Source organism: Staurois parvus, unplaced genomic scaffold (assembly GCF_062004578.1).
Source record: "Staurois parvus isolate SC_StPar_1 unplaced genomic scaffold, SC_StPar_1.0 ptg000068l, whole genome shotgun sequence".
Lineage (NCBI taxonomy): Eukaryota > Metazoa > Chordata > Amphibia > Anura > Ranidae > Staurois > Staurois parvus.
The window spans coordinates 5033382-5058990 of NW_028317864.1; the positions used below are offsets into that span (position 1 = coordinate 5033382).

The window sequence follows — 25609 nt, forward strand, 5'->3', positions numbered from 1 at the left end:
ACACTAAACTGAATCTCAATAGTTACAAGTGACGTGAAGTTTTTGGATTAAGTCTATTTGAAATGTTTATGGACTCAAAATTCCTGCCTATGAAAAAGGCTAAGGATAATTTGAATATTCTTTTAGTGTGTCATCCTCAGCTTTATGTTGAAAAGTGATATAAAAGATGTCAAGTCAATGTATATTGGTGCCAAGTAAAGGTTGGCTTCAGAAGGGTATTGTGCATTCCAATTCCCTAAAATTCTAGTTATTATGGGCAAATATTTTCTGACTCCTTTCTTCAATCCTGTTACCGAACATGTATGTCAGCTTAGTTAGACTGAAAGATCATGACAGTCTACAATCAATGCGTAAACAGCTGATCTATCCTGCCTCCTGACTTAAAATCTCATCCATGGCTGTGCTTAAGCAGTTAAGGTGAACTAGGAAACTTGATTGGCTTTTGTTTCTTTTCTTTTCGTTTTTTTTCATATTTGTATGAGGTACTGAATATATATGAAATCTCTGTTTTATACATAAGCATTTTTTACAAGGCACATGCCTGACAGAATTCCCAGAGCATTATGGGTTTTATATAGATAGGGTACAGCAGAAGTGGTTTTCTTTCAAACACCTTTTCTTTTATTGAAACTTTGAGCTGAGGGGGAGGAGTTACTGCTCGGTCTCTGCTGTGCATATCAGAACTTGAGCTACAGAGCTCTGTAAACATCAGGATTTTCACAACAAGAGCTAAGCAGATACAAGAAAAACTTTAAAAGGGGCCTAAAGTTTTAGCTCTGAATAGATATGGGAATACATAATATTAATTTGCAAAAAACACCATAAGACCTGGAAAAGTACATCAAAGGACGTAGTTGTAGTATTTGCACACTATGCTGATAAAGCCATTGGTGAAGCCATCACACAACATGAAACAAAGTCTGCACATACCTATAGAAGGAGGGATGTTTTCAATAGTGCTGGTGATTGTGGTAGCCCCAGAACGGCTATTCTCTGTCATATTGGCACTGAGCGAAGATAGTCCAAAATCCTGATCATTGATAATTCCAATGAGGCTGGCACGTACTCGAGTGGCAACCGCTTGGACAAAGAAATATTTTTACAAACTATTAAATGTATGCCAAAACATGAAGCCTTTACAAGTACAAATACTAAAATGTGCATTTATCCTCTAAGGTCTGATTTAAATCTTTATTAGTCTAATATTGGCTATACACACACATCAATTTTTCATGCACTTGAGTATTCAATCCATTCCCAATTAGTCAGAAGGCTGTAGCAATCATTCGATGTAACAAAGTTCACCTGCATCGATCTGATCACTTTCAGAGTCAAACATTTATTTGTAGAAAGTAAACTACATTTTCAGAATTGATCGACTGCTTCAAACAGAAAAATTAGTTAACTAGAAATTTCCAAACATCATAAAATTGCAAATGAAATTGTAGTAAACTGAAAAAAATAATTTAATTGATCAGACTGATACAAGTATGGCCAAGACATGCTCAGGTATTTATTGCTATTTATATCTTCCTGTCCCAGTAACACCCTCTCCCTCCATTTATCATTCTAAAAAGTAAAACAATTTTGGCATATATCAGTGTTTAAAATGGCCTTTAGATAAAGCCAGAGTGCTAAATATTGGATGGATGATTGGGCCTTGACCAGAATTGCCCAGTCATGGGAACCCCACACATGGCCTAAGGTGGTCATCAGTCACAAAGTTTTTCAGATTATAAAAACTAAGTATGGAGGACCTACCTCGGCACTGGGGTAGCTGACATAGCTCTGTCTCTGTGTCCTTCCCAACACAGACTCTGCCACCATTCTGGGGAGGAGGAGAGAAGCAGGAACGAGTGCGCTGGCGGCTCCCTTCACTACAGGTTGCTGAACACTGTGACCAACTGCTCCAGCCTGTCCATCCTCCATCCACTAAGGAAGCAAATTACAAAAGGAATCAACAATAACAATACCAACTTTTTCTGTAGTTAAACGGTTTTAGCGTGAAAAAATGTTACCTGGGCAGGGTGGTAAGTTGCATGCTCTCACATCCACGTCCCTGCCCATGCATGGTCTTCCCCCATTTGCGGGAGGGGGATTGCTACATAACCGTATCCTCTCCTGTACTCCCTGGCCACATGTTCTGGTACATGGACCCCATTCTTGCCATTCTGAGAAGCCACCATTAACTGTCAAGATAAATCGAATTACAAAAGAACCACCAGTTTATATTGGCAACACAGTACTTGGCATGCTCAAGATTAATGCATCATGTTTGAAAAATGCTCAAACATGGGTACAAAAAAAAAAAACTAAAAAAAGTGTCCATTTCCTCTCATTAGAAAATACATTTTTTAATTCAGTGAATAACATCTGTCTGTCAACTTGAGAAAGGGGTCTGACATGGCCCCGATATGTCGATGGATATGCTTGTTATTTGCACTTTATGCATTTGAACATCAATACATTTTTTGGACTTTTGAGGTTCATTCTTGGTGTGCTGACTATTTCTTGAAGTGATAATATGGTGTCACTGATAACTGTGCACTCCCCTACAGGGCAGTTAAGTTATGGTTTGTTTGTTTTCTCTTTGTACCCAAAAATGTTTTGGACTGGTTCATCTACAGTGTAAAGAACTTCATATCAATTTTACTAGATATAAATATCATAGCTTACCAAAAACCCTTAGCTCCACGCCACGCCGAGCCATTCCTGCTGAGTTTGTGACTGTACAGAGGTAGTATCCGGAATCCTGCAGGAGAACTTGTGGGATGCGTAGGGATCCATCTTTAAGGAACTCTAGCCTGGAAGAATTGAAATGCCACTCAATCCCCCTTCTTTACAATTAAAAAGGAAAACTGTATACTCCCTAGCATATAAAACAATACCTGGACATTTCCACAGAGAGTTGCATGCCATCTTTCCTCCATGTTGTCATTGGTTTTGGAAGCCCTTCTGCCCAGCAAGGCAAAACCGCAGTTTGGTTAACAGGTGAGCTGACTACTGAGGGTCCAGGCATGATTGAAGGTGCAACTATAATACAGGAAATCATGTGAACACCAGACACCAGGAAACAGTGGGAGTCACTGATAACCAATAATTTTTGTTTACTTACTTTGAATCTCTACAATAAATGTCAGGCTGGTCTGACCAATTGGATTGGTGGCTATACAGGTGTATTCCCCACTATCTGAGGCCTGCAGGCTGTGGATCTGTATGTATCGGCCTTTAGACAAAACCTGGACTCTCCTGTCAGTCTGTAAAAAATAGAAATGAACAAATAAGAACAAAATTAAAGTTTGTGTTTTATTTACATTATACATTAGGCTAAAGGGTTTCCCTAGTTCAACTATGTCACAGAATTATCCTATTTATAAATACATTTTATCGTTTTACGGTTCATCATTACAGATATATGGTAGCTTTAGAGACTAGACCTTGTTGTGGTGGGTAGGTCTGTGGAGGCTCAAGATTGTGAAGGTTGGTAAGGAGTGCCACACGAGTAGAAAGTTTTGGAAACTCAAGCTGCATGGAGAACAGTAATCATATCATTCATGTATGACATTATACATATCCAACACTTTTCAGGAGTGGTAAACAGTTTGACTAGCTTCTTTAGAAGATCCACACCAGCCATTTTTGAATCAAGAAATATTAGGAGATTGGGGCTCTCTGATAGGAACTGCAGGCTGTGTCTTATTATGATAACAGTATTCTGGAGTGTCTATTGTGCCGACAGTAGCAAACATTTTTGCCTCCATTTTCCACTGCAGGTGCAACAGACACTCCAGAGTAACATTATTATATGGAGACACAGACTGCAGTGCCTATGTGCATTACCAAAGACTGAATGAATACGGAAGCCCCAATTACCCAAAACAGGTTGGCTCTGTTTTATGACACACACCAATAAACTGACCATTGTTTTACAACCGACTGGGATTTCCAAGACTTTCTATTCAAGCTTAATGTCCATAAGATGGAAACACATTGGTTACTCAATTGATAGTTCACACGGGATGCCTCACTGAGTTGGCATTGATTACATGGCATAGGTCACTCAATTGGGGTAGGTGATATGGCATGCATTACTCAATTGGATGAGTCACATGACATGCAGTTGGAATGAGCCAATGGGATGCGTCACTCAGTTGAGAAAAGTCATATGGGATGGCTCATTCAGTTGAGCTCCCAGCTGTTTCTTTCTTTCATTCCAATTATGACTCAGATGTGGACATCTGCAGATGTTTTAGCCAGGGTTGTATTTAGAAATCATGAATGACAAAAATAAGACCTTTTGAACAGGCTCTGGCCCTTCTGTCATGACCATTTTTCAAAAACTAAATGCAATGTTGGAGCAGTGTATGCTTTATTTGTAGACCTACTAGGCAGATGTACAGATTGACAAAGAAGCAACTGGAAGGATGGTGCATGTTGTATGAGTTCCAAAGAGTCACCTGACTCTTCTCTATAGCCTCTGTATCTCTTGTACCATACAATTATTTTAGTGGATTTATTCACAAATATCTAGATGTTGTCAGAGAATGAAAAATTAAATTATAACTAAAAGGCGAAACTTTTTTTTTTCTAGTTTGGTTGGAGTGGAGAGGGATTAGAACCCATTAAAGGTTTTAATTGTTGTCTGTACTTTCTTTATGGAGATTCACCCTCTCTATTTGTCCTGTTTACCATTATTATTGAAACTAACTAGGAGGGCGCTACATTAATATTATACAGAAGACAAAGCAAGGTACATTAGAACCTACTTAGAGCTTACTTTTGGACAGAGCAGGGGAAGGATAAAACCCCTCTCAGGTTGTTATTGCAGTGTGTGTTGCAATTGTGCAGGTTTCGCATTCCTCACTTCCCACGTAGTCACTGGGCCACAAAGCAAACGGGTTTTACCAAAGAGGCAGAAAGCAACATAAAAATGACAAAAGTTATAACCCCTCCACACTATTTAGGTTCCATTTTTAGAGATTCTTTTTTACTTCTTGTCTGGTCCACCACACAGGAAGTGATTCAAAAGAAATATCTGAAAGGGGTTCTAACCCTTTCCTTGCTTTATCCAACCTTAAAAAGTTTTGGGCACAACTGGGTTGAGTTTGAACAAGCATAATTTAATGATTTATTGTGTTGATAATTTTACTTTTGCTGGCTTACAAATTCAAATCTGGGCCTGAAGGATATTATAAGTACCTGAAGGTGTGTTTCTCCTCTGAACCACTGAATAGTTGGAGCTGGATCTCCTTCCACTCTACATTCCAGAACCATCTGTCCTCCAATGGACACAGATACTGAGCGTGGTTCACTAGATCCAATTATACTGGGAGGAACTGGAAAATACAAAGAAAAATGTTAAATTGACACTACTGTCTGATGTTTATCCACATACCAATGTTTGTCTGCTTGAGTATATTTTTTCATTCTTATTTAAGGTAGTGACAGCTGCATTCCAAGTAAGCATTTGATGAGTTAAGTATTCATATAACAGCCTTCATCAATGCCGTCCGCTATTCTATTCCACTCTGTACCTTTCAATCGCACCCAGGTGGCCCTGGAATCTCTACCCGCCGGGCTATTGGCCACACACACGTAGATTCCAGCATCTTCAGCCTGTAACAGAGGAAACAGTACAACTTCTCAGCATACAGAGTGTAATACAGTAAGTAATGCTTATTTTTTAAGGGAAAGAGAATAAGAACAAGAGAAACAAGCAGTAACCCCTAGCTACAGATTACAATGTACACCATCTCTCTTATCGCGATTGAAGCCCAATGGTTGCTGTAATCAGCATATCATCATTGTTCTTTGTAGTCTTGATAAATAAAGCTGGCCATAGACAGTTTTTTCATTCAGCCAGGAGGCTGAAAACTGACAAATCCGTCAATCCACACACAGGGGAAATTTGCTAAAACTGACGCACATAGAATCTGGTACAGCTGTGAATAGTAACCAATCAGCTTCCAGGTTGTGCGCACTGTGCACCAGTTTTAGTAAGTCCCCGGTCACATCGGGTGCGACATGGAATGCGATTTGCATGCCAGGTGACTTGCAAATCGTATGCCAAGTCGCACCCTATCAGAGCAGTCATACTAGTGCATTTATAGTATATATATGGTTTTCAAATAGGATTTTCACCAAGTGTACTGGGCAGGTGTCCACAAATACTGTATGTTACTATTGGTTGGATCCGCACCGATTTCTAAAGTAGTACATGCACTACTTTTGTTGCGATTTGCATAGACATCTGTGACAGATGTCTTGCAAATCGCAATGAAATCGGCAGGTCACCAAATTTTGAAATTGTGCGACTTCACTGTATGTGAAAATTGGCTTTTCTGTGACCGGGGGGTAACTCTCTCTCAAAGCCTTCCACAGGAGATATGGTTTTCAAATAGGATTTTCACCAAGTGTACTGGGCAGGTGTCCACAAATACTGTATGTTACTATAGCTTTTCCACAATTCACAATACAGTTACTTCTAGCCTTATAAATGGGGATCATGCAACTCACTCCCCTTCCTCCTGTGAGACAGTGCTGGTGATCTGATGCTTAGGCACCCAGTGCAGACACATGGGGAAGGGGAGAGGGTATTTAGCCCTTTGTAGGCTCAGAATTGTGATGGAGCTTATACATGGCTACCTCTCTTCAAGGCTGAATTGGAGCAGCAGGGCACAGAAGGGGCGTTTGTGATTTTGGGGAGTTGGGGAGGTAAATTAACTTGTTGCTTTGCACGTTTTTTTGTCATAAAATTTAAAAACTTTTAGAAGCAGCAGTTATAGTTTTTACTGTAATGTTAAATATTTAAGTGCTATAATCTATTTCTGGAATTAAAGGCAAAGTTCACATTTTCCCCCTCAATTCCAGCTCCCCTATGTACCAATACACCATTAATGTACCTCAGTAAAATGCTAGAGATGCCATGCAAACAAAGCAGCTGTGGCAGCCTTCACTGACAAGGCAGGCAAATGAACACCTGAAGGGATGCCTTGCAAACATAGTTGATGGGTGCTGGGGGTGTGTGCTAATGAGGTCAGCTGGTGAACAGCTTCCTGTGTCTAAATGGTTTCAACTTCCCAAATCTACATACCAGGAAGTCATGAAGTTTTCTATGAACACAGCAGGGGCTAAGGTAAGGCATCCTTCTAAAAATCAAAGAAAGCTTTTATTTTTCTGCAACAGAGGTACATTAATGGTATACAGCTACACAGAAAAAAAAGGTGAACTTAGCCTTTAAGTAGTCATGACCCTGAGTAGATATAATGTTAGAATCCCTGTCAAGTTTTTCTTGCTCTCTGTCTCCCGCTCTACTGATCTTGGTTACCATTGATTCTGAAGCAGAAAATGATTTTACAGTTGTCACTTGGGGGTAAATCTTTCAGTGCATACACCTGTTCAGAAGTTGGCTGCCTAAGAAGAGATTTCCTCTTGAGTAGGAGAGATTTTCCTGTTGCCTCCCCAGGATGAGACATGAAGGAAATCTCCCAATGGGAAAAACACAAAGAAAAACACTGATGGGGGTTTTAACCCTTTCCTATTTTACACTCCCTAGTCTAAACCTGAAAAAAACGTGGCTATACCTATATGTATATTTTTAACTGACGACGTGGAAAACAATATGACAATGAGAAGTGGAGAGATGGAGTATTTGAGATATTAGCAAATCATACCTTCACCCTCTCTATTCTGAGGACAGTGCCGTTCTTTGTGACTACATTTGGACTTGATAATGGCTGTCCATCCTTCTCCCATGTGATCTGAGGGGGAGGTATACCTGCTGCATTGCACACCAATTCAAGTAATTCATCCACAGCAACTGAGACCTCAGTGGAGATGGCAGGCCCCTCGATTCTTGGTGGTTCTAGAACATACAACAGTAAAATTATGGAACTGAGAAAAGAGTGTGTAAATATCAGCTACCAATGGCAACTGATAAGCATCATCCTACCCAGGAGAAATAACAACTATGCCAATGCCAGAAAACTAGCCAAACTTAAAGAGGAATTCGAGACAAACAGATATGTACACAACTCAAATATATGGATCATTATTTGGACCTAGTTATGTGCCAAATAATTTGTAATTCTCTTCAGTCAGTCTTGTAATTCAGACAAATTGAACAGTTACGGTCTGGACCCTTCTACAGACTAGAGTTGAGAAATGTAGCCTGGTCCAGGACCCACCCCAACCTGTAATTGGATAGTGAAAAGGCAGCAAGGCACTGATGAAGTGATCACCCTGCTTTTGTTCTGTAAATATTCCCCATTTGTTAAAGGATTTTACGGCACAACTTGACTCTCTTACAGAGGTTTTCCTTCCCCTCTCACTGTGTGTGCTGCTGTTATTACACAAGGCTGTTATCAACAAGGACACAGGTACAAAAAGTATAGTGAAGTATTTTTTAATGCATCCATAACTGAATTAAACCTTTTTTATATGTATTTGGAGTTCAGTTTCAATCTAATTTTTTTTTATTCCTTCAAAGATGGATCCAGCAAGCTTTTCAAATATTTTTTGGGTGAGAGTGCCCCCACTGACTGTATAATTCTGGTCAACCTCCATTTCCACCTCCATCTCTAATATGTGTGTGCCAGCCTGCAATGGCTCAGAGAGAAGGTGGTGCTGCTGTCTACTCTCGGTGTCAGGAATGGACTCACCATTAGTGGTGGGACTCATCTGCCGTGTGGGCTGCAGTACCAGGGCTGGCCAGCGGGTGCTCTCAGCAACCAGAAGCTCACTCCTGCAATCAGCCATCACCTGAGGCTGATTGCAGGAGGTGTATTTAAGGAATGGCCAGACCTGCGGTCAGTGCCTTGGTGTATGTTTCCCATGAGCCCCTGTACCTTCATCCTGTCTGCTTCCTGCCTGATCCTGACTCTGCTTTGATCCTGACTCTGAACGAACTCCGCCTGTCCTGACCTCGGCTATTCCTGACCACTCTTCCGCTCGCTCCTGGTACCGTTTGCTACCGACCCGGCCTGCCCGACTACATTTGATTTGTATATATGGTTATCTGTTGGAGTTTGGGTTGTTTGCACTGTGTTATGTTTACCTTGCACTGCGTTTGTGTTGTTTAGTCTTAATAAATTGTCTTATTTACACTATACCTGAAGCCTGCATTTCCCTGTGTCAGTCCACACACCTCTGGTCGTACCCGGAGCCCTGACACTCTGTTTTTGGCTCAGGGTCATTCAGGAAATAAGGATGTTGGCAACTATACAGATTTAAATAATAGAGCACTCAGCTGCAATAGATGAATGCCAGGATGCAAGCCAGAGACAATTAGTGGAGAGACAATGAGGGGAATTTATCAACCACTGGATCACTCAGATTCTGGAGCAGCTGGGTATGGCAACCAATCAGCTTCTATCTTCAGTTAAGCTTTGAAAATGAAAGACAGAAGCTGATTGATTGTAATGCACATCTGCTCTGGAGTCTGGCTGCTCCAGTTGTAATAAATTCCCCTCTACAACTCCTGGATCAGTTTAGGCACAAACCCTCTTTGTTTGTTTGAAACAAAACTTTATTGAAAAGTTGCAAGTTCCCCATAATAGCTATCTGAAACTTGCACAGATCTGTGTAAAATGACTCTCGCTAAAACAAGCACAGATCTATACTCAAGCAAAAAAGTAAAAAAAAAAAAATGGGGCAGACTTGATGGACCACTTCAATGACATTTTGGGGAGGCACGGGGAGTACCACGAGTTTCCTTAACACCCAGAAGTACCAGGTATTTTCTGAGTGGTCTGGTAACAGATCGAAGAACCACCGAAGCTTGGTTAGATACATAAGTGAACCTGTTACTTTGGCTAGTAAGGGGAAAGTACAAGTTCACTTCAAGTATCTATATGGCTGTGTCTATCTGTCCCTATATAGACCACTGAGTCTTTAGTCCCAACATAGCAATTAGCCAAAACACTTGTAAGACAGGCAAAGTCATTCATGCAACCTACAGGCAAAGTCATTCATGCAACCTATAGATACGAGTCATTCTTGACCAACATACCTAGAACAATCAGACGGAAATGTTTGCTGACTCTTCTGGCAGCATTGTGAGCGATGCAGGAGTAAAGACCGGAATCCCCAGCATGAACTGACTCCAGGTACAGCCGAGTCCCCAGACCATTGGGCAGAAGATTACTCTGCAAGTTGAGAGGTTCGCCATCTTTCTCCCAGGATAGCGAGGGCAGCGGAGACCCATGAGCTTCACAGGTGAATGTCACAGAGGAGCCTTTGATGGCAGTCACTTCCTCAGTACTCTCTGAATTCTCCACTGGCAAGGCTGGTATAGAGAGATCATCATATATTTATATCAGATATCCAAAAGTAAAAGTTCAGAGTAGCAGGACTTAAAGGGCACTTTCTGCCTGATTTTCATTTGGCCAACAAAAAAAAAATGTCTCTGTATCAGTCACATTTAAGATACAGAAGTCTTCTTTCATATGGTCTTTAGTCAATCTTTATAAAGCATGCACCACAATCATGTCTTAAAAGAGATTTAGTATTTTACTGACCTTTTATCTCCTGTGGGCAAGCATGTAGGAGACAAACAAGTCATAAGTGAGTAGCAACATTTATGACGCAGGTGTGTAAATGGTATGAGAAAGATGTATGGAAGGAGAGTAAAGGGATGGACTGTAGAAGAGATAGAAAAGGAAGGCAATGTGCAGGGGTTAATTTTAAACCTAGCAGCAAACCTGAATCACAGACTAACTGGGTGGTAGTAATCCAATGCCTTCGCTAAACACAAATACTAAAACAAGCCATAGAGGGTGCAAATTTCCTTCCTGCAGCCACAGGTTCCCGCATCAACACAGATAGTGTTGACAGGGAAATTCCTCCCACCGAGCCAATGTGTTGGGCAGCAAGGGGGCAGGGGAAGCCAGCCCCGCCAGGAAAACACAGTGAATATTGCTAGTACCTATAATAGCTGTTAGCAATAATCACATGTAAAATCCGCCAGGCTGGCTGTACCCAAATTGATCGATCGATCAACTTGGGTACACTCAGCCTGCCCATACATGGTTCTAATCTCGGCCAACAGTCCCTGATGAACCGGCTGAGATTCGAACCGTATACAGCTGGCTTTATTCAGCAACAGTGTGATAGCCAATTTATGGGGAATAACGTCTGCTTCAACTAATGATACTATCATAATGTTGGCCAGGGGTGGACTGACAACTCATGGGGCCCCTGGGCAATAGGGGATCATGGGGCCCCTGTGTCCTTGCCCAAACTCAAAAAAGCCTATGAAAAAGGTACCAGGGGAATCTCATGGGGCCCCCTACTGACCCCGGGCCCTCGGGCAGTGCTCGAGTTTCCAAATGGTCAGTCCGCCCCTGATGTTGGCAGATTTAAGGCTCTTATGCTATAAAGAAGAGACATAGCTGGCCATTACATCAGACACCCAGAGAAAAGTGTTTTTTGTCTGAACAGAACTTTCACTTTAGTGAATCATGGACAGAGGATTGTGGTTCCACACAATGATACATATGTAATCCATTAGTACCTTCATATAAATATATTGTCAGTTAACATTGTGGTACGATACATACTCTCAACCAGAAGGGTAAAACTTTTCTCTGCACTTCCAGCAGGACTCGATGCTACACAGGTGTAAATGCCGGCATCTGAGACCTGTACTTGGGATATCCTGCACAGAAACACAGTAACAGCAGGTTATATCACCAGAGGATGACAATGTTTAACATAAGAAATTATCAAATTATTGCTTCCAAATGTTTCTTCAAATAACCACTAAAATTATGTTTTCCAGATTGAATTAGGATGGCCCTTTTGCTAAATCAACAATTTACACAACTGTGCTCCTACATGACCTGTAATTTGGGTCATGCACACACATTAGCTATTGACCACAGATTAGATTGATTCTATACCATAATGATCACATTTCAACTGCAAACAAAAAATAAATTATTAATATATCCCTATAATTGATAAAAACACAACTATTTTTCTACGTGCAGTAGAATGAAACACTATACACTCACTGGTCACTTTATATGGTACACCTGTTCACTGGCTTGGTAACACAAATGGCCAATCACATGGCAGCAACTCAATGCATTAAGGCATGTAGCCATAGTGAATACGACTTGCCGAAGTTCAAACCGAGTATTAGAATGGGGAAGAAAGTGGATTTAAGTGACTTTGACCATAGCATAGTTGTTGGTGCCAGACGGGCTGGTCTGAGTATTTCAAAGACTGCTGATCTACTGGGATTTTCACACACAACCATCTCTAGGGTTAACAGAGAATAGTCCAAAAAAAGAGAAAATATCCAGTGAGTGGCAGTTATGTGGACTAAAATGCCTTGTTGAGGTCAGAGGAGAATGGGCAGACTGGTTCGAGCTGATAGAAAGGAAATAGTAACTCATGTCAACATGGACCAAAATCTCTGATTAATGTTTCCAACACCTTGTTGAATCTATGCCACAAAGAATTAAAGCAGTTATGAAGGCAAAATGGGTCCAACCCAGTACTAGCAAGGTGTAGCTAATAACTTGGCTGGTGAGTGTACAATGTTGACTTTTTTAAAACACAATTTGTTAGCAGACTTAAAAAAAGAACAAAAGAAAAAAGTTGCTTGAATACCAATTAATAGCCATTGATATGACCACAAATTTTCTATCCTGTCTGATTGACTGGGCTATGAGTACAAAATTACATGTTATCTAAAGACTAGGCAAATATTACGTGGTCTCTAACAACCAAATGCACTGTAGATGTTTCAGGTCATTAGAGAATACAGAAAGTCTGCTCATAGACACTGTACCTGGTAAAAGTGATATAGGGGATCAGCAGGCACAACATTGTTTAACACTAGTATATGCGAAGCAGAAAAGATAAAATAATTCACATTTTGCAGGGGAACCCCTTATTATGATGGACAGCCTCCCTTGCCAATAGAAATGCAGATGTGGGAAGGGATGGGCCAACCCTTATTTATTTCAGGTATTTATATAGCGCCGTCAATTTACGCAGCGCTTTACATATATATGGTACATTCACATCAGTCCCTAACCCTCAAGGGGAGTACAATCTAAGGTCCCTAACTCACTTTCATACATACACATACTAGGGCCAATTTAGACAGGATCCAATTAACCTACCAGCATGTCTTTGGAGTGTGGGAGGAAGCCGGAGTACCCGGAGGAAACCCACGCAGGCACAGGGAGAACATGCAAACTCCATGCAGGAGGTGCCATGGTCGGGAATCGAACCCATAACCCATTTACTGTAAGGCAGACATGCTAACCGCTAAGCCACTGTGCCGCCCTGGGCTATGAGTACAAAATTACATGTTATCTAAAGACTAGGCAAATATTACGTGGTCTCTAACAACCAAATGCACTGTAGATGTTTAACATCACCTGGAGGTGTTGGATCTTGAAGATTAAAGTACCCTGGTTTCGATGCTCCAGAGGTACTCTAGAGGTTTTCTGAAGGTATGTTCAGATATCTCTAGGCGCCTCCATTTTGTACATGCAATCCCTACACCAGATGTTTTGAAAATGATAGATGTACGTTAATCCTACTTTTTATATCTACAATCTTCCTCTTGTAACAACTGATCAGCAGTGGGCAACATACAGAAACATTCATGAAGTTATTCAATGTGTTCATTAAAGAAAACAAAAATCATAAATATTGCTAATTACTGCCTCACAAAAATAGAAACTAATACTACAAAATCATAAGACTGGTTCTTTACCGTAGGATGCGCCCTCCTGAGGAGATCCTGAGGAATCGGGATGAGGAAAGTTGACTCCCATCCTTCAACCACATCAGTTGCATTGGCAATGAACCACTGGCATGACACTCCAAGGTAACCTGTGATCCTGGGACACTGCTGAGGGTCTCAGAAACATTGGAGCCTGATTCAAACACTGGGGGAGCTGTACAGGAAAGACAAAGAAACAAGGGATTTACAGTAACATAACATACAGAGAATTATGAGATTAAAGCCATGAGTTCTCAGCACCTTAATTTGGGAAGCTAGAGAAAAGGGATGTTAAATTGGCAATATCAATTTTATGGGTTCCTCAGTGGTTCTTACCCATAAAATGTGCCTATTAGGCATATTTACTAGAGATGAGCGAAGTATTCAAAAATTCGATTCGACTAATTCGGAGAATTCGTGGAAAAATTTTGATTCGAGTCGAATATATTCGCTGTGAATTTAACTTAAAAAAGGGTGTTTCTAGGCTTCAGAGAGACTTAATATTAGTGCAGAACACTGTACCTTTAATTTAAATGCCCTTGGAGTCTGCTGGGGAAGAGAAATAATACTGTCAGTCAGTATGACATGCAGATGAGTGCCGTCGATCTTAGAATCACCGCACACTTCACTCATTTGGGCAGTCACGGGGCCAAAACCAGAGTGTGGAGCCACAGTGTGGCGGTGGAGGCAGCAGCAATGGGAGGCCATACAGCACCCTATGACAAAAATGGAAACCACCAGCAGTGTGAGGAGACCTGAAAGTGGCACATGGCAGAGTGTGGCGATAGAGACAGCAGCAATGGGAGGCCGTACAGGGACCCATGACACACTCTGGACCTGGCAGCAGCATGAGGAGGCGGTACAGGGGCCCATGACAGATTACGGGCCTGGCAGCAGCATGAGGAGTCGGTACGGGGGCCCATGGCAGATTACGGGCCTGGCAGCAGCAATGGGAGGCCGTACAGGGACCCATGACACACTCTGGACCTGGCAGCAGCATGGGGAGGCGGTACAGGGGCCCATGACAGATTACGGGCCTGGCAGCAGCATGAGGAGTCGGTACGGGGGCCCATGACACACTCTGGACCTGGCAGCAGCATGAGGAGGCGGTACAGGGGCGCATGACAGATTACGAGCCTGGCAGCAGCAACTTGGACAGGAGGACGTTCAGCTTCTGCACCGTCGGGTGCGTGCTCGCAAACTGTTGTCTCTTGGAAACGGATTCCAAGAAAGACTGCTGACGGAATCCGTGAAGAGGAGTAGCAGGAGAAGGAGCATCTGAACGAGCGAGATATGCCAACAAGCGACAACAGGGGCCCATGACAGATTACGGGCCTGGCAGCAGCATGAGGAGTCGGTACGGGGGCCCATGGCAGATTAGGGGCCTGGCAGCAGCTATGGGAGGCCCGTAATCTGCCAGCACCCTATGACAAAAAATGGAACCCACCAGCAGTGTGAGGAGACCTGAAAGTGGCACATGGCAGAGTGTGGCGATGGAGACAGCAGCAATGGGAGGCCGTACAGGGACCCATGAGAGACTCTGGACCTGGCAGCAGCATGAGGAGGCGGTATAGGGGCCCATGGCAGATTAGGGGCCTGGCAGCAGCTATGGGAGGCCCGTAATCTGCCAGCACCCTATGACAAAAAATGGAACACACCAGCAGTGTGAGGAGACCTGAAAGTGGCACATGGCAGAGTGTGGCGATGGAGACAGCAGCAATGGGAGGCCGTACAGGGACCCATGAGAGACTCTGGACTTGGCAGCAGCATGAGGAGGCGGTATAGGGGCCCATGGCAGATTAGGGGCCTGGCAGCAGCTATGGGAGGCCCGTAATCTGCCAGCTCCCTATGACAAAAAATGGAACACACCAGCAGTGTGAGGAGACCTGAAAGTGGCACATGTTTGGGGCATGATTCATGGCGGATTTAGTCAGTTGTGTCAGGAACTGGTGGTTTTAAATCCAGACTAATCCACGCCTGATTCATTTTCACAAACGTGAGTCTCTCCACACTTTGGGTGGACAGTCGTGTCCTCCGCGGAGTTACAATACCTCCTGCCGCACTAAACACGCGCTCCGATGCCACGCTACTGGCCGGGCATGACAGCCTTTCAAGGGCAAATTCAGCTAGTTGGGGCCAAAGGTCAAGTTTCGTTGCCCAGTAGTCAAGGGGATTGTCTACCTCGGTTGGCAGGGTGCTGTCCAAGTAGGCCTAAGCCTGTTGTTTGAGGTCCTGCTCCAGGTCCACCTGATGCTGCTGCTGCTGCGGCTGGTTAGTAGTTTCCTCACTGCGCTGGTGAAGAAAGCTACTCATCATCGACTGCAGACTGAGGCAGCCACTGCTGGTGGAGCTGCCACTGCTCCTACACCCCACCCCTCCCCTGCTGCCATGGCAGCGGAACGCGAGCGCACAGGGCCCACAGTGTCTGAGGATGGTCGTTGGCGCAGACAGGCAGAGACCAGCTGACTACATAGGTGGTTTTTATAGTACGTTATTTTGGCCTCCCTCTCAGCAGGTGTGAAAAAGGCCACCATTTTTGAACGGTAGCGAGGGTCCAACAAGGTGGACAGCCAAAAGTCATCCCTCTGTCTGATGGTTATTATTCGGCTGTCGCTACGCAAGCAAGCGAGCATGCTATGGGCCATTTGTGCCAAGGAATGCGAGGGACTCCCTGCCTCCATCTCCACAGCATACTGCCACGGTGCGTCTGGGTCCTCTGTCTCCTCTTCCTCCTCCTCTACCAGATGCTCCTGCTCCTCCACTCCTGTCCGCTGAGTGGAAAAACCACCCATTTCACTCAAAAATTCCTGAGCACCAATGTCCTCCTCTACCTCCTCCTCTTCTTCCTGTCCTGCCCCCACAGGGGTCATGTGGCGTTGAGATCTGTGCGCCACGTCTACCGCACCCTGACCAGCCATTGTTAACAGCATTTGTTCCAGGACGTGCAACAGAGGAATGACGTCGTTCATCCCATAGTCCTGCCGACTCACGAATAGCGTGGCCTCCTCAAAGGGCCTGAGCAAGCGCAGGTGTCACGCATGAGCTGCCAATGGCTGACATCTAAGTTACACAGGGAGTACCTTTATCCGCTTTTAACATCAGGAAATCTGTGATGGCCTTTTGCTGTTCGTAAAGGCGGTCTAACATATGTAGGGTTGAATTCCACCTTGTTGCAACGTCACAGCATGAGGAGGCGGTATAGGGGCCCATGGCAGATTAGGGGCCTGGCAGCAGCTATGGGAGGCCCGTAATCTGCCAGCACCCTATGTCAAAAAATTCAACACACCAGCAGTGTGAGGAGACCTGAAAGTGGCACATGGCAGAGTGTGGCGATGGAGACAGCAGCAATGGGAGGCCGTACAGGGACCCATGACAGACTCTGGACTTGGCAGCAGCATGAGGAGGCGGTATATAGGGGCCTATGGCAGATTAGGGGCCTGGCAGCAGCTATAGGAGGCCCGTAATCTGCCAGCACCCTATGTCAAAAAATTCAACACACCAGCAGTGTGTGAGGAGACCTGAAAGTGGCACATGGCAGAGTGTGGCGATGGAGACAGCAGCAATGGGAGGCCGTACAGGGACCCATGACAGACTCTGGACTTGGCAGCAGCATGAGGAGGCGGTATATAGGGGCCTATGGCAGATTAGGGGCCTGGCAGCAGCTATGGGAGGTTGGTAATCTGCCAGCACCCTATGTCAAAAAATTCAACACACCAGCAGTGTGAGGAGACCTGAAAGTGGCACATGGCAGAGTGTGGCGATGGAGACAGCAGCAATGGGAGGCCGTACAGGGACCCATGACAGACTCTGGACTTGGCAGCAGCATGAGGAGGCGGTATATAGGGGCCTATGGCAGATTAGGGGCCTGGCAGCAGCTATGGGAGGCCGGTAATCTGCCAGCACCCTATGTCAAAAAATTCAACACACCAGCAGTGTGAGGAGACCTGAAAGTGGCACATGGCAGAGTGTGGCGATGGAGACAGCAGCAATGGGAGGCCGTACAGGGACCCATGACAGACTCTGGACTTGGCAGCAGCATGAGGAGGCGGTATATAGGGGCCTATGGCAGATTAGGGGCCTGGCAGCAGCTATGGGAGGCCGGTAATCTGCCAGCACCCTATGTCAAAAAATTCAACACACCAGCAGTGTGAGGAGACCTGAAAGTGGCACATGGCAGAGTGTGGCGATGGAGACAGCAGCAATGGGAGGCCGTACAGGGACCCATGACAGACTCTGGACTTGGCAGCAGCATGAGGAGGCGGTATATAGAGGCCTATGGCAGATTAGGGGCCTGGCAGCAGCTATAGGAGGCCCGTAATCTGCCAGCACCCTATGTCAAAAAATTGAACACACCAGCAGTGTGTGAGGAGACCTGAAAGTGGCACATGGCAGAGTGTGGCGATGGAGACAGCAGCAATGGGAGGCCGTACAGGGACCCATGACAGACTCTGGACTTGGCAGCAGCATGAGGAGGCGGTATATAGAGGCCTATGGCAGATTAGGGGCCTGGCAGCAGCTATAGGAGGCCCGTAATCTGCCAGCACCCTATGTCAAAAAACTGAACACACCAGCAGTGTGTGAGGAGACCTGAAAGTGGCACATGGCAGAGTGTGGCGATGGAGACAGCAGCAATGGGAGGCCATACAGGGACCCATGACAGACTCTGGACTTGACAGCAGCATGAGGAGGCGGTATATAGGGGCCTATGGCAGATTAGGGGCCTGGCAGCAGCTATAGGAGGCCCGTAATCTGCCAGCACCCTATGTCAAAAAATTCAACACACCAGCAGTGTGTGAGGAGACCTGAAAGTGGCACATGGCAGAGTGTGGCGATGGAGACAGCAGCAATGGGAGGCCGTACAGGGACCCATGACAGACTCTGGACTTGGCAGCAGCATGAGGAGGCGGTATATAGAGGCCTATGGCAGATTAGGGGCCTGGCAGCAGCTATAGGAGGCCCGTAATCTGCCAGCACCCTATGTCAAAAAATTCAACACACCAGCAGTGTGTGAGGAGACCTGAAAGTGGCACATGGCAGAGTGTGGCGATGGAGACAGCAGCAATGGGAGGCCGTACAGGGACCCATGACAGACTCTGGACTTGGCAGCAGCATGAGGAGGCGGTATATAGGGGCCTATGGCAGATTAGGGGCCTGGCAGCAGCTATGGGAGGTCGGTAATCTGCCAGCACCCTATGTCAAAAAATTCAACACACCAGCAGTGTGAGGAGACCTGAAAGTGGCACATGGCAGAGTGTGGCGATGGAGACAGCAGCAATGGGAGGCCGTACAGGGACCCATGACAAACTCTGGACTTGGCAGCAGCATGAGGAGGCGGTATATAGGGGCCTATGGCAGATTAGGGGCCTGGCAGCAGCTATGGGAGGCCGGTAATCTGCCAGCACCCTATGTCAAAAAATTCAACACACCAGCAGTGTGAGGAGACCTGAAAGTGGCACATGGCAGAGTGTGGCGTTGGAGACAGCAGCAATGGGAGGCCCTACAGGGACCCATGACAGACTCTGGACTTGACAGCAGCATGAGGAGGCGGTATATAGGGGCCTATGGCAGATTAGGGGCCTGGCAGCAGCTATAGGAGGCCCGTAATCTGCCAGCACCCTATGTCAAAAAATTCAACACACCAGCAGTGTGAGGAGACCTGAAAGTGGCACATGGCAGAGTGTGGCGATGGAGACAGCAGCAATGGGAGGCCGTACAGGGACCCATGACAGACTCTGGACTTGGCAGCAGCATGAGGAGGCGGTATATAGAGGCCTATGGCAGATTAGGGGCCTGGCAGCAGCTATAGGAGGCCCGTAATCTGCCAGCACCCTATGTCAAAAAATTCAACACACCAGCAGTGTGTGAGGAGACCTGAAAGTGGCACATGGCAGAGTGTGGCGATGGAGACAGCAGCAATGGGAGGCCGTACAGGGACCCATGACAGACTCTGGACTTGGCAGCAGCATGAGGAGGCGGTATATAGAGGCCTATGGCAGATTAGGGGCCTGGCAGCAGCTATAGGAGGCCCGTAATCTGCCAGCACCCTATGTCAAAAAATTGAACACACCAGCAGTGTGTGAGGAGACCTGAAAGTGGCACATGGCAGAGTGTGGCGATGGAGACAGCAGCAATGGGAGGCCGTACAGGGACCCATGACAGACTCTGGACTTGGCAGCAGCATGAGGAGGCGGTATATAGGGGCCCATGGCAGATTAGGGGCCTGGCAGCAGCTATGGGAGGCCCGTAATCTGCCAGCACCCTATGACAAAAAATGGAACACACCAGCAGTGTGTGAGGAGACCTGAAAGTGGCACATGTTTGAGGCATGATTCATGGCGGATTTAGTCAGTTGTGTCAGGAACTGGTGGTTTGAAATCCAGACTAATCCACGCCTGATTCATTTTCACAAACAGACAGTCGTGTCCTCCGCGGAGTTACAATACCTCCTGCCGCACTAAACACGCGCTCCGATGCCACGCTACTGGCCGGGCATGACAGCCTTTCAAGGGCAAATTCAGCTAGTTGGGGCCAAAGGTCAAGTTTCGTTGCCCAGTAGTCAAGGGGATTGTCTACCTCGGTTGGCAGGGTGCTGTCCAAGTAGGCCCAAGCCTGTTGTTTGAGGTCCTGCTCCAGGTCCACCTGATGCTGGACAGCCAAAAGTCATCCCTCTGTCTGATGGTTATTATTCGGCTGTCGCTACGCAAGCAACCGAGCATGCTATGGGCCATTTGTGCCAAGGAATGCAAGGGACTCCCTGCCTCCATCTCCACAGCATACTGCCACGGTGCGTCTGGGTCCTCTGTCTCCTCCTCCTCCTCCTCTACCAGATGCTCCTGCTCCTCCACTCCTGTCCGCTGAGTGGAAAAACCACCCATTTCACTCAATAATTCCTGAGCACAAATGTCCTCCTCTACCTCCTCCTCTTCTTCCTGTCCTGCCCCCACAGGGGTCATGTGGCGTTGAGATCTGTGCGCCACGTCTACCGCACCCTGACCAGCCATTGTTAACAGCATTTGTTCCAGGACGTGCAACAGAGGAATGACGTCGTTCATCCCATAGTCCTGCCGACTCACGAATAGCGTGGCCTCCTCAAAGGGCCTGAGCAAGCGGCAGGTGTCACGCATGAGCTGCCAATGGCTGACATCAAAGTTACACAGGGGAGTACCTTTATCCGCTTGTAACATCAGGAAATCGGTGATGGCCTTTCGCTGTTCGTAAAGGCGGTCTAACATGTGTAGGGTTGAATTCCACCTTGTTGCAACGTCGCAGATCAGGCGATGCTGTGCAATTCCGTTCTGCCGCTGCAGCTCAAGGAGGGTGTGCTTTGCGGTGTAGGAATGGCTGAAATGCATGCAAAGTTTACGTGACATTTTAAGGATGTCTTGCAGTGGGATGGTGGATTTTAGGAACCGCTTGACAACCAGATTGAACACGTGAGCCATGCATGGCGCATGGCACAACCTTCCTTGACGCAGAGCAGACAACATGTTCTTTCCGTTGTAGGTCAACATGGTTCCGATTTTGAGTTTGCGCGGAGACAGCCATCTGTCGATTTCTCTGTTCATTACACTGAGAAGTTCCTCCCCTGTGTGACTACGTTCGCCAAGGCATACCAGGTGCAGCACAGCGTGACACCGTTGCGCCCTGCACATGTGATATGCCGGTCGGGTAATGGGACTTGGCACGGGGGTGGCGGCTGAGGACACGGCGGAAGAAGAGGTGGTAGAAGGCGGACATCTTTGCCGGACCAAGGACGTGCAAACGTGGAGGCAAAAGCGGCGTGACCTGTCCAAGTTGCTGGTGCGGCTGTGACAGCACCACGTTCACCCAGTGGGCCGTAAATGACATGTACTGTCCCTGACCGTAGTTACAGCTCCACACGTCGGCGTTGCCGTGCACTTTGGCAGAGACCGACATGCTCAAAGACTGGCCCACCATCTCTTCTACATGTGAATGCAGGGCTGGCACTGCCTTTTTGGCGAAGAAATGACGGCTTGGCACTCTCCACCGCGGCGCGGCACAAGCCATCATTTCTCGGAAAGGTGCTGAGTCCACCACTTGGAAAGGGAGGGACTGCAGCACCAGCAACTTGGACAGGAGGACGTTCAGCTTTTGCACCGTCGGGTGCGTGCTCGCAAACTGTTGTCTCTTGGAAACGGATTCCAAGAAAGACTGCTGACGGAATCCGTGAAGAGGAGTAGCAGGAGAAGGAGCATCTGAACGAGCGGAAGATGCCAACGAGCGACAACTCCCCTCAGCAGAGGTGTTGGAGCCTTGACTGGCTGATGGAGGGCGATTGACGTCAGGTGACGGAGCAAGTAACGGAGCGGGTGATGGAGCGGGGGCTGGGGCGGGCAGAACCGCCGTATCTTTATCACGGTTTTCCCAGGCCACCAAATAGCGACGCTGCATATGCTGCCGCAACGCTGTAGTCCCAACATGGGCCCCCTGGCCACGCTTGACTTTCTGGCCACATAGTCGACATACGGCTACGTTTACTTCCTCAGGCGGCTTGACAAAAAATTGCCACACCGCCGAGTAGGAAACTTTGCCCCCGATACTCCTCACTGGCTGACTGCTGCTTCCTCCGTGCACACCGGCACCACTACTGGCCGTGGTGGTAGGCTGCAGTGGAGCTGGTGCTCTACTCCGTGGCCGTTTGGCTCCACTGACACTGCTGCGACCCTGCTGCTGTCTCCTGGGCAACCCACCGACTGTTTTGCTCGCTGCCAAGCTGCCACCCTCTTCTCCTGATGATGCGGAAGAAATTGCCTGATGACGACGAGGCTGCCAAGTGCGATCAACCTCCTCATCATCAAGTAGGGTCTCCGCCTCACTACTAGCCCCCTTGGCTGCGTCTGGGTCAGGAGACAGACCTGTCTCTAGACCGGCTACCGAGCCACTCTCCTCGCCACTACTTCTTCGCCTGGCTGCTGAAAAGGCGGATGTCTCCCCCCGTTCCTGACCGCCCTCTGTTAGCTCTTCCTCACTGTACAGTGGGGCTGAGCCCACAGCATGCGATACTTCGTTTGGTGAGGGAACACCAAAGGACAGGGGCAGGTAGAGGACACGTGATTTCAGTGGGCTTGGTCCCGGGCCATGCCAACTAACGGTTGTGTCTGACGTACCCACCGACCGTTGGCTGTAGGTGTCAGAGGTGACCTGGGAAGAGGAAGACGACCGAGGCAACCAATCGGCGACGGCAGGGTTGTCGGTGGAGACACGACCGCTGGATGACACCGGGAGCACTGGCCTCTGGCTGCGAATAGTGCTGCCTCGACCCCTTCCTCTGCTGCCACGTCTGCTCGCTCCTAAAACATTGCCTCCTCTGCCACTCCTCTGCATGTTGTCTGACATACTCTTTAATTCAACGATTCTGTGTCCCTGAGTAACAATTCTGTGTCCCTGAGTAACAATTCTGTGTCTGTCCCTGAGTAACAATTCTGTGGCCCTAAGTAACGGTTCTGTGGCCCTCAGTAACAATTCTGTGTCCCTCAGTAACAATTCTGTGTCTGTCCCTGAGTAATAATTATGTGGCCCTAAGTAACGGTTCTGTGGCCCTCAGTAACAATTCTGTGTCCCTGATTAACGTTTATGTGGCCCTAAGTAACGGTTCTGTGGCCCTCAGTAACAATTCTGTGTCCCTGAGTAACAATTCTGTGTCTGTCCGAGTAACAATTCTGTGGCCCTAAGTAACAGTTCTGTGGCCCTCAGTAACAATTCTGTGTCCCTGAGTAACCTTTCTGTGGCCCTAAGTAACAGTTCTGTGGCCCTCAGTAACAATTCTGTGTCCCTAAGTAACAGTTCTGTGGCCCTAAGTAACAGTTCTGTGGCCCTCAGTAACAGTTCTGTGGCCCTCAGTAACAATTCTGTGTCCCTGAGTAACAATTCTGTGGCCCTAAGTAACGGTTCTGTGGCCCTCAGTAACAATTATGTGTCCCTGATTAACGTTTCTGTGGCCCTAAGTAACGGTTCTGTGGCCCTCAGTAACAATTCTGTGTCCCTCAGTAACAATTCTGTGTCTGTCCCTGAGTAACAATTCTGTGGCCCTAAGTAACGGTTCTGTGGCCCTCAGTAACAATTCTGTGTCCCTGATTAACTTTTATGTGGCCCTAAGTAACGGTTCTGTGGCCCTCAGTAACAATTCTGTGTCCCTGATTAACGTTTCTGTGGCCCTCAGTAACAATTCTGTGTCCCTCAGTAACAATTCTGTGTCTGTCCCTGAGTAACAATTCTGTGGCCCTAAGTAACGGTTCTGTGGCCCTCAGTAACAATTCTGTGTCCCTGAGTAACAATTCTGTGGCCCTAAGTAACGGTTCTGTGGCCCTAAGTAACAATTCTGTGGCCCTCAGTAACAATTCTGTGTCTGTCCCTGAGTAACAATTCTGTGGCCCTAACTAACGTTTCTGTGGCCCTAAGTAACAGTTCTGTGGCCCTCAGTAACAATTCTGTGTCCCTGAGTAACGTTTCTGTGGCCCTAAGTAACAATTCTCTGGCACTCAGTAACAATTCTGTCTGTCCCTGAGTAACAATTCTGTGGCCCTAAGTAACAATTCTGTGGCCCTCAGTAACAATTCTGTGTCTGTCCCTGAGTAACAATTCTGTGGCCCTAACTAACGTTTCTGTGGCCCTAAGTAACAGTTCTGTGGCCCTCAGTAACAATTCTGTGTCTGTCCCTGAGTAACAATTCTGTGGCCCTAACTAACGTTTCTGTGGCCCTCAGTAACAGTTCTGTGGCCCTCAGTAACAATTCTGTGTCTGTCCCTGAGTAACAATTCTGTGGCCCTAACTAACGTTTCTGTGGCCCTAAGTAACAATTCTCTGGCACTCAGTAACAATTCTGTCTGTCCCTGAGTAACAATTCTGTGGCCCTAATAACGTTTCTGTGGCCCTAAGTAACAGTTCTGTGGCCCTCAGTAACAATTCTGTGTCTGTCCCTGAGTAACAATTCTGTGGCCCTAACTAACGTTTCTGTGGCCCTAAGTAACAATTCTCTGGCACTCAGTAACAATTCTGTCTGTCCCTGAGTAACAATTCTGTGGCCCTAACTAGCGTTTCTTTGGCCCTAAGTAACGATTCTGTGGCCCTCATTAACAATTCTGTGTCCCTGAGTAATGCTTCTCTGTCCCTAAGTAACGTTTCTCTGTTCCCAAGTAACGTTTTTGTGGCCCTAACTCTGTCCCTAATACAGAGCGGTCTGCCTCTCTTGAATGACTGGAGGCAAATGAAGAATTCTAAAATGGCCGCTATTTATAGCTCGACCATTACACAGTGCTGGCTGCCTGGCTGCTGATTGGCTAATGCGATCACATGTCATTAAGGAATGCATTATGAGTCAGCGCGCCTTGTCTGCGCGCCTTCCCAGACATCCCCGCTCCGTCGCCGCACATGTCCGCCGCCATTTTAGGAAAAATTTCGATTCGCGCGTCCGAAGTAGGCTATTTTTCGGATTCGGCGCGAAAATTTTCCAATATTCGACTCGAATTCCACTTCGCCTACTTCGATTCGCTCATCTCTAATATTTACTCTAAGTTACTGTGAGAAACTATTTTTGCCCTGAAGCTCAGCCAGAAAATGGATAGGTTTTCCCCCTACCAAAGACATTTGGTTCTCTAAAACTAGTTTTACTATCCCTAATCCCAAAAATTATCTTATATACACAGTTGTTGCCCAACAAAGGCCCATAAAACATGGAACAAATGGATGTCTCACTTCTCCACTTGATCATTAGACCCATTCGATCAAATGCCCTCATTTACTTCCTGTAAATTCACCACTAACTACTGTCACTCAAGAACCTCCATATGGCTGTCAAAATTTTCACTGAGCCTAACCAAGATTCTGTAAAATAAATCATACTAA

General features: G+C 46.4%; 1 protein-coding gene across 1 annotated transcript in view; it reads right to left on the reverse strand.

Moving 5' to 3' along the window:
• Window positions 1-25609, reverse strand: part of HMCN2 (hemicentin 2) — a 331848-nt gene that overhangs the window by 28028 nt on the left and 278211 nt on the right. The window contains exons 66-77 of the mRNA XM_089669045.1: window positions 13739-13922; window positions 11559-11656; window positions 10010-10285; window positions 7674-7864; window positions 5535-5616; window positions 5200-5336; window positions 3116-3257; window positions 2889-3033; window positions 2677-2804; window positions 2019-2189; window positions 1762-1932; window positions 931-1080 (exon numbers count right to left, since the gene is read on the reverse strand). Of these exons, the coding sequence (XP_089525171.1) occupies window positions 931-1080; window positions 1762-1932; window positions 2019-2189; window positions 2677-2804; window positions 2889-3033; window positions 3116-3257; window positions 5200-5336; window positions 5535-5616; window positions 7674-7864; window positions 10010-10285; window positions 11559-11656; window positions 13739-13922 (1875 nt within the window). The remainder of the gene's footprint in view (window positions 1-930; window positions 1081-1761; window positions 1933-2018; window positions 2190-2676; window positions 2805-2888; window positions 3034-3115; window positions 3258-5199; window positions 5337-5534; window positions 5617-7673; window positions 7865-10009; window positions 10286-11558; window positions 11657-13738; window positions 13923-25609) is intronic.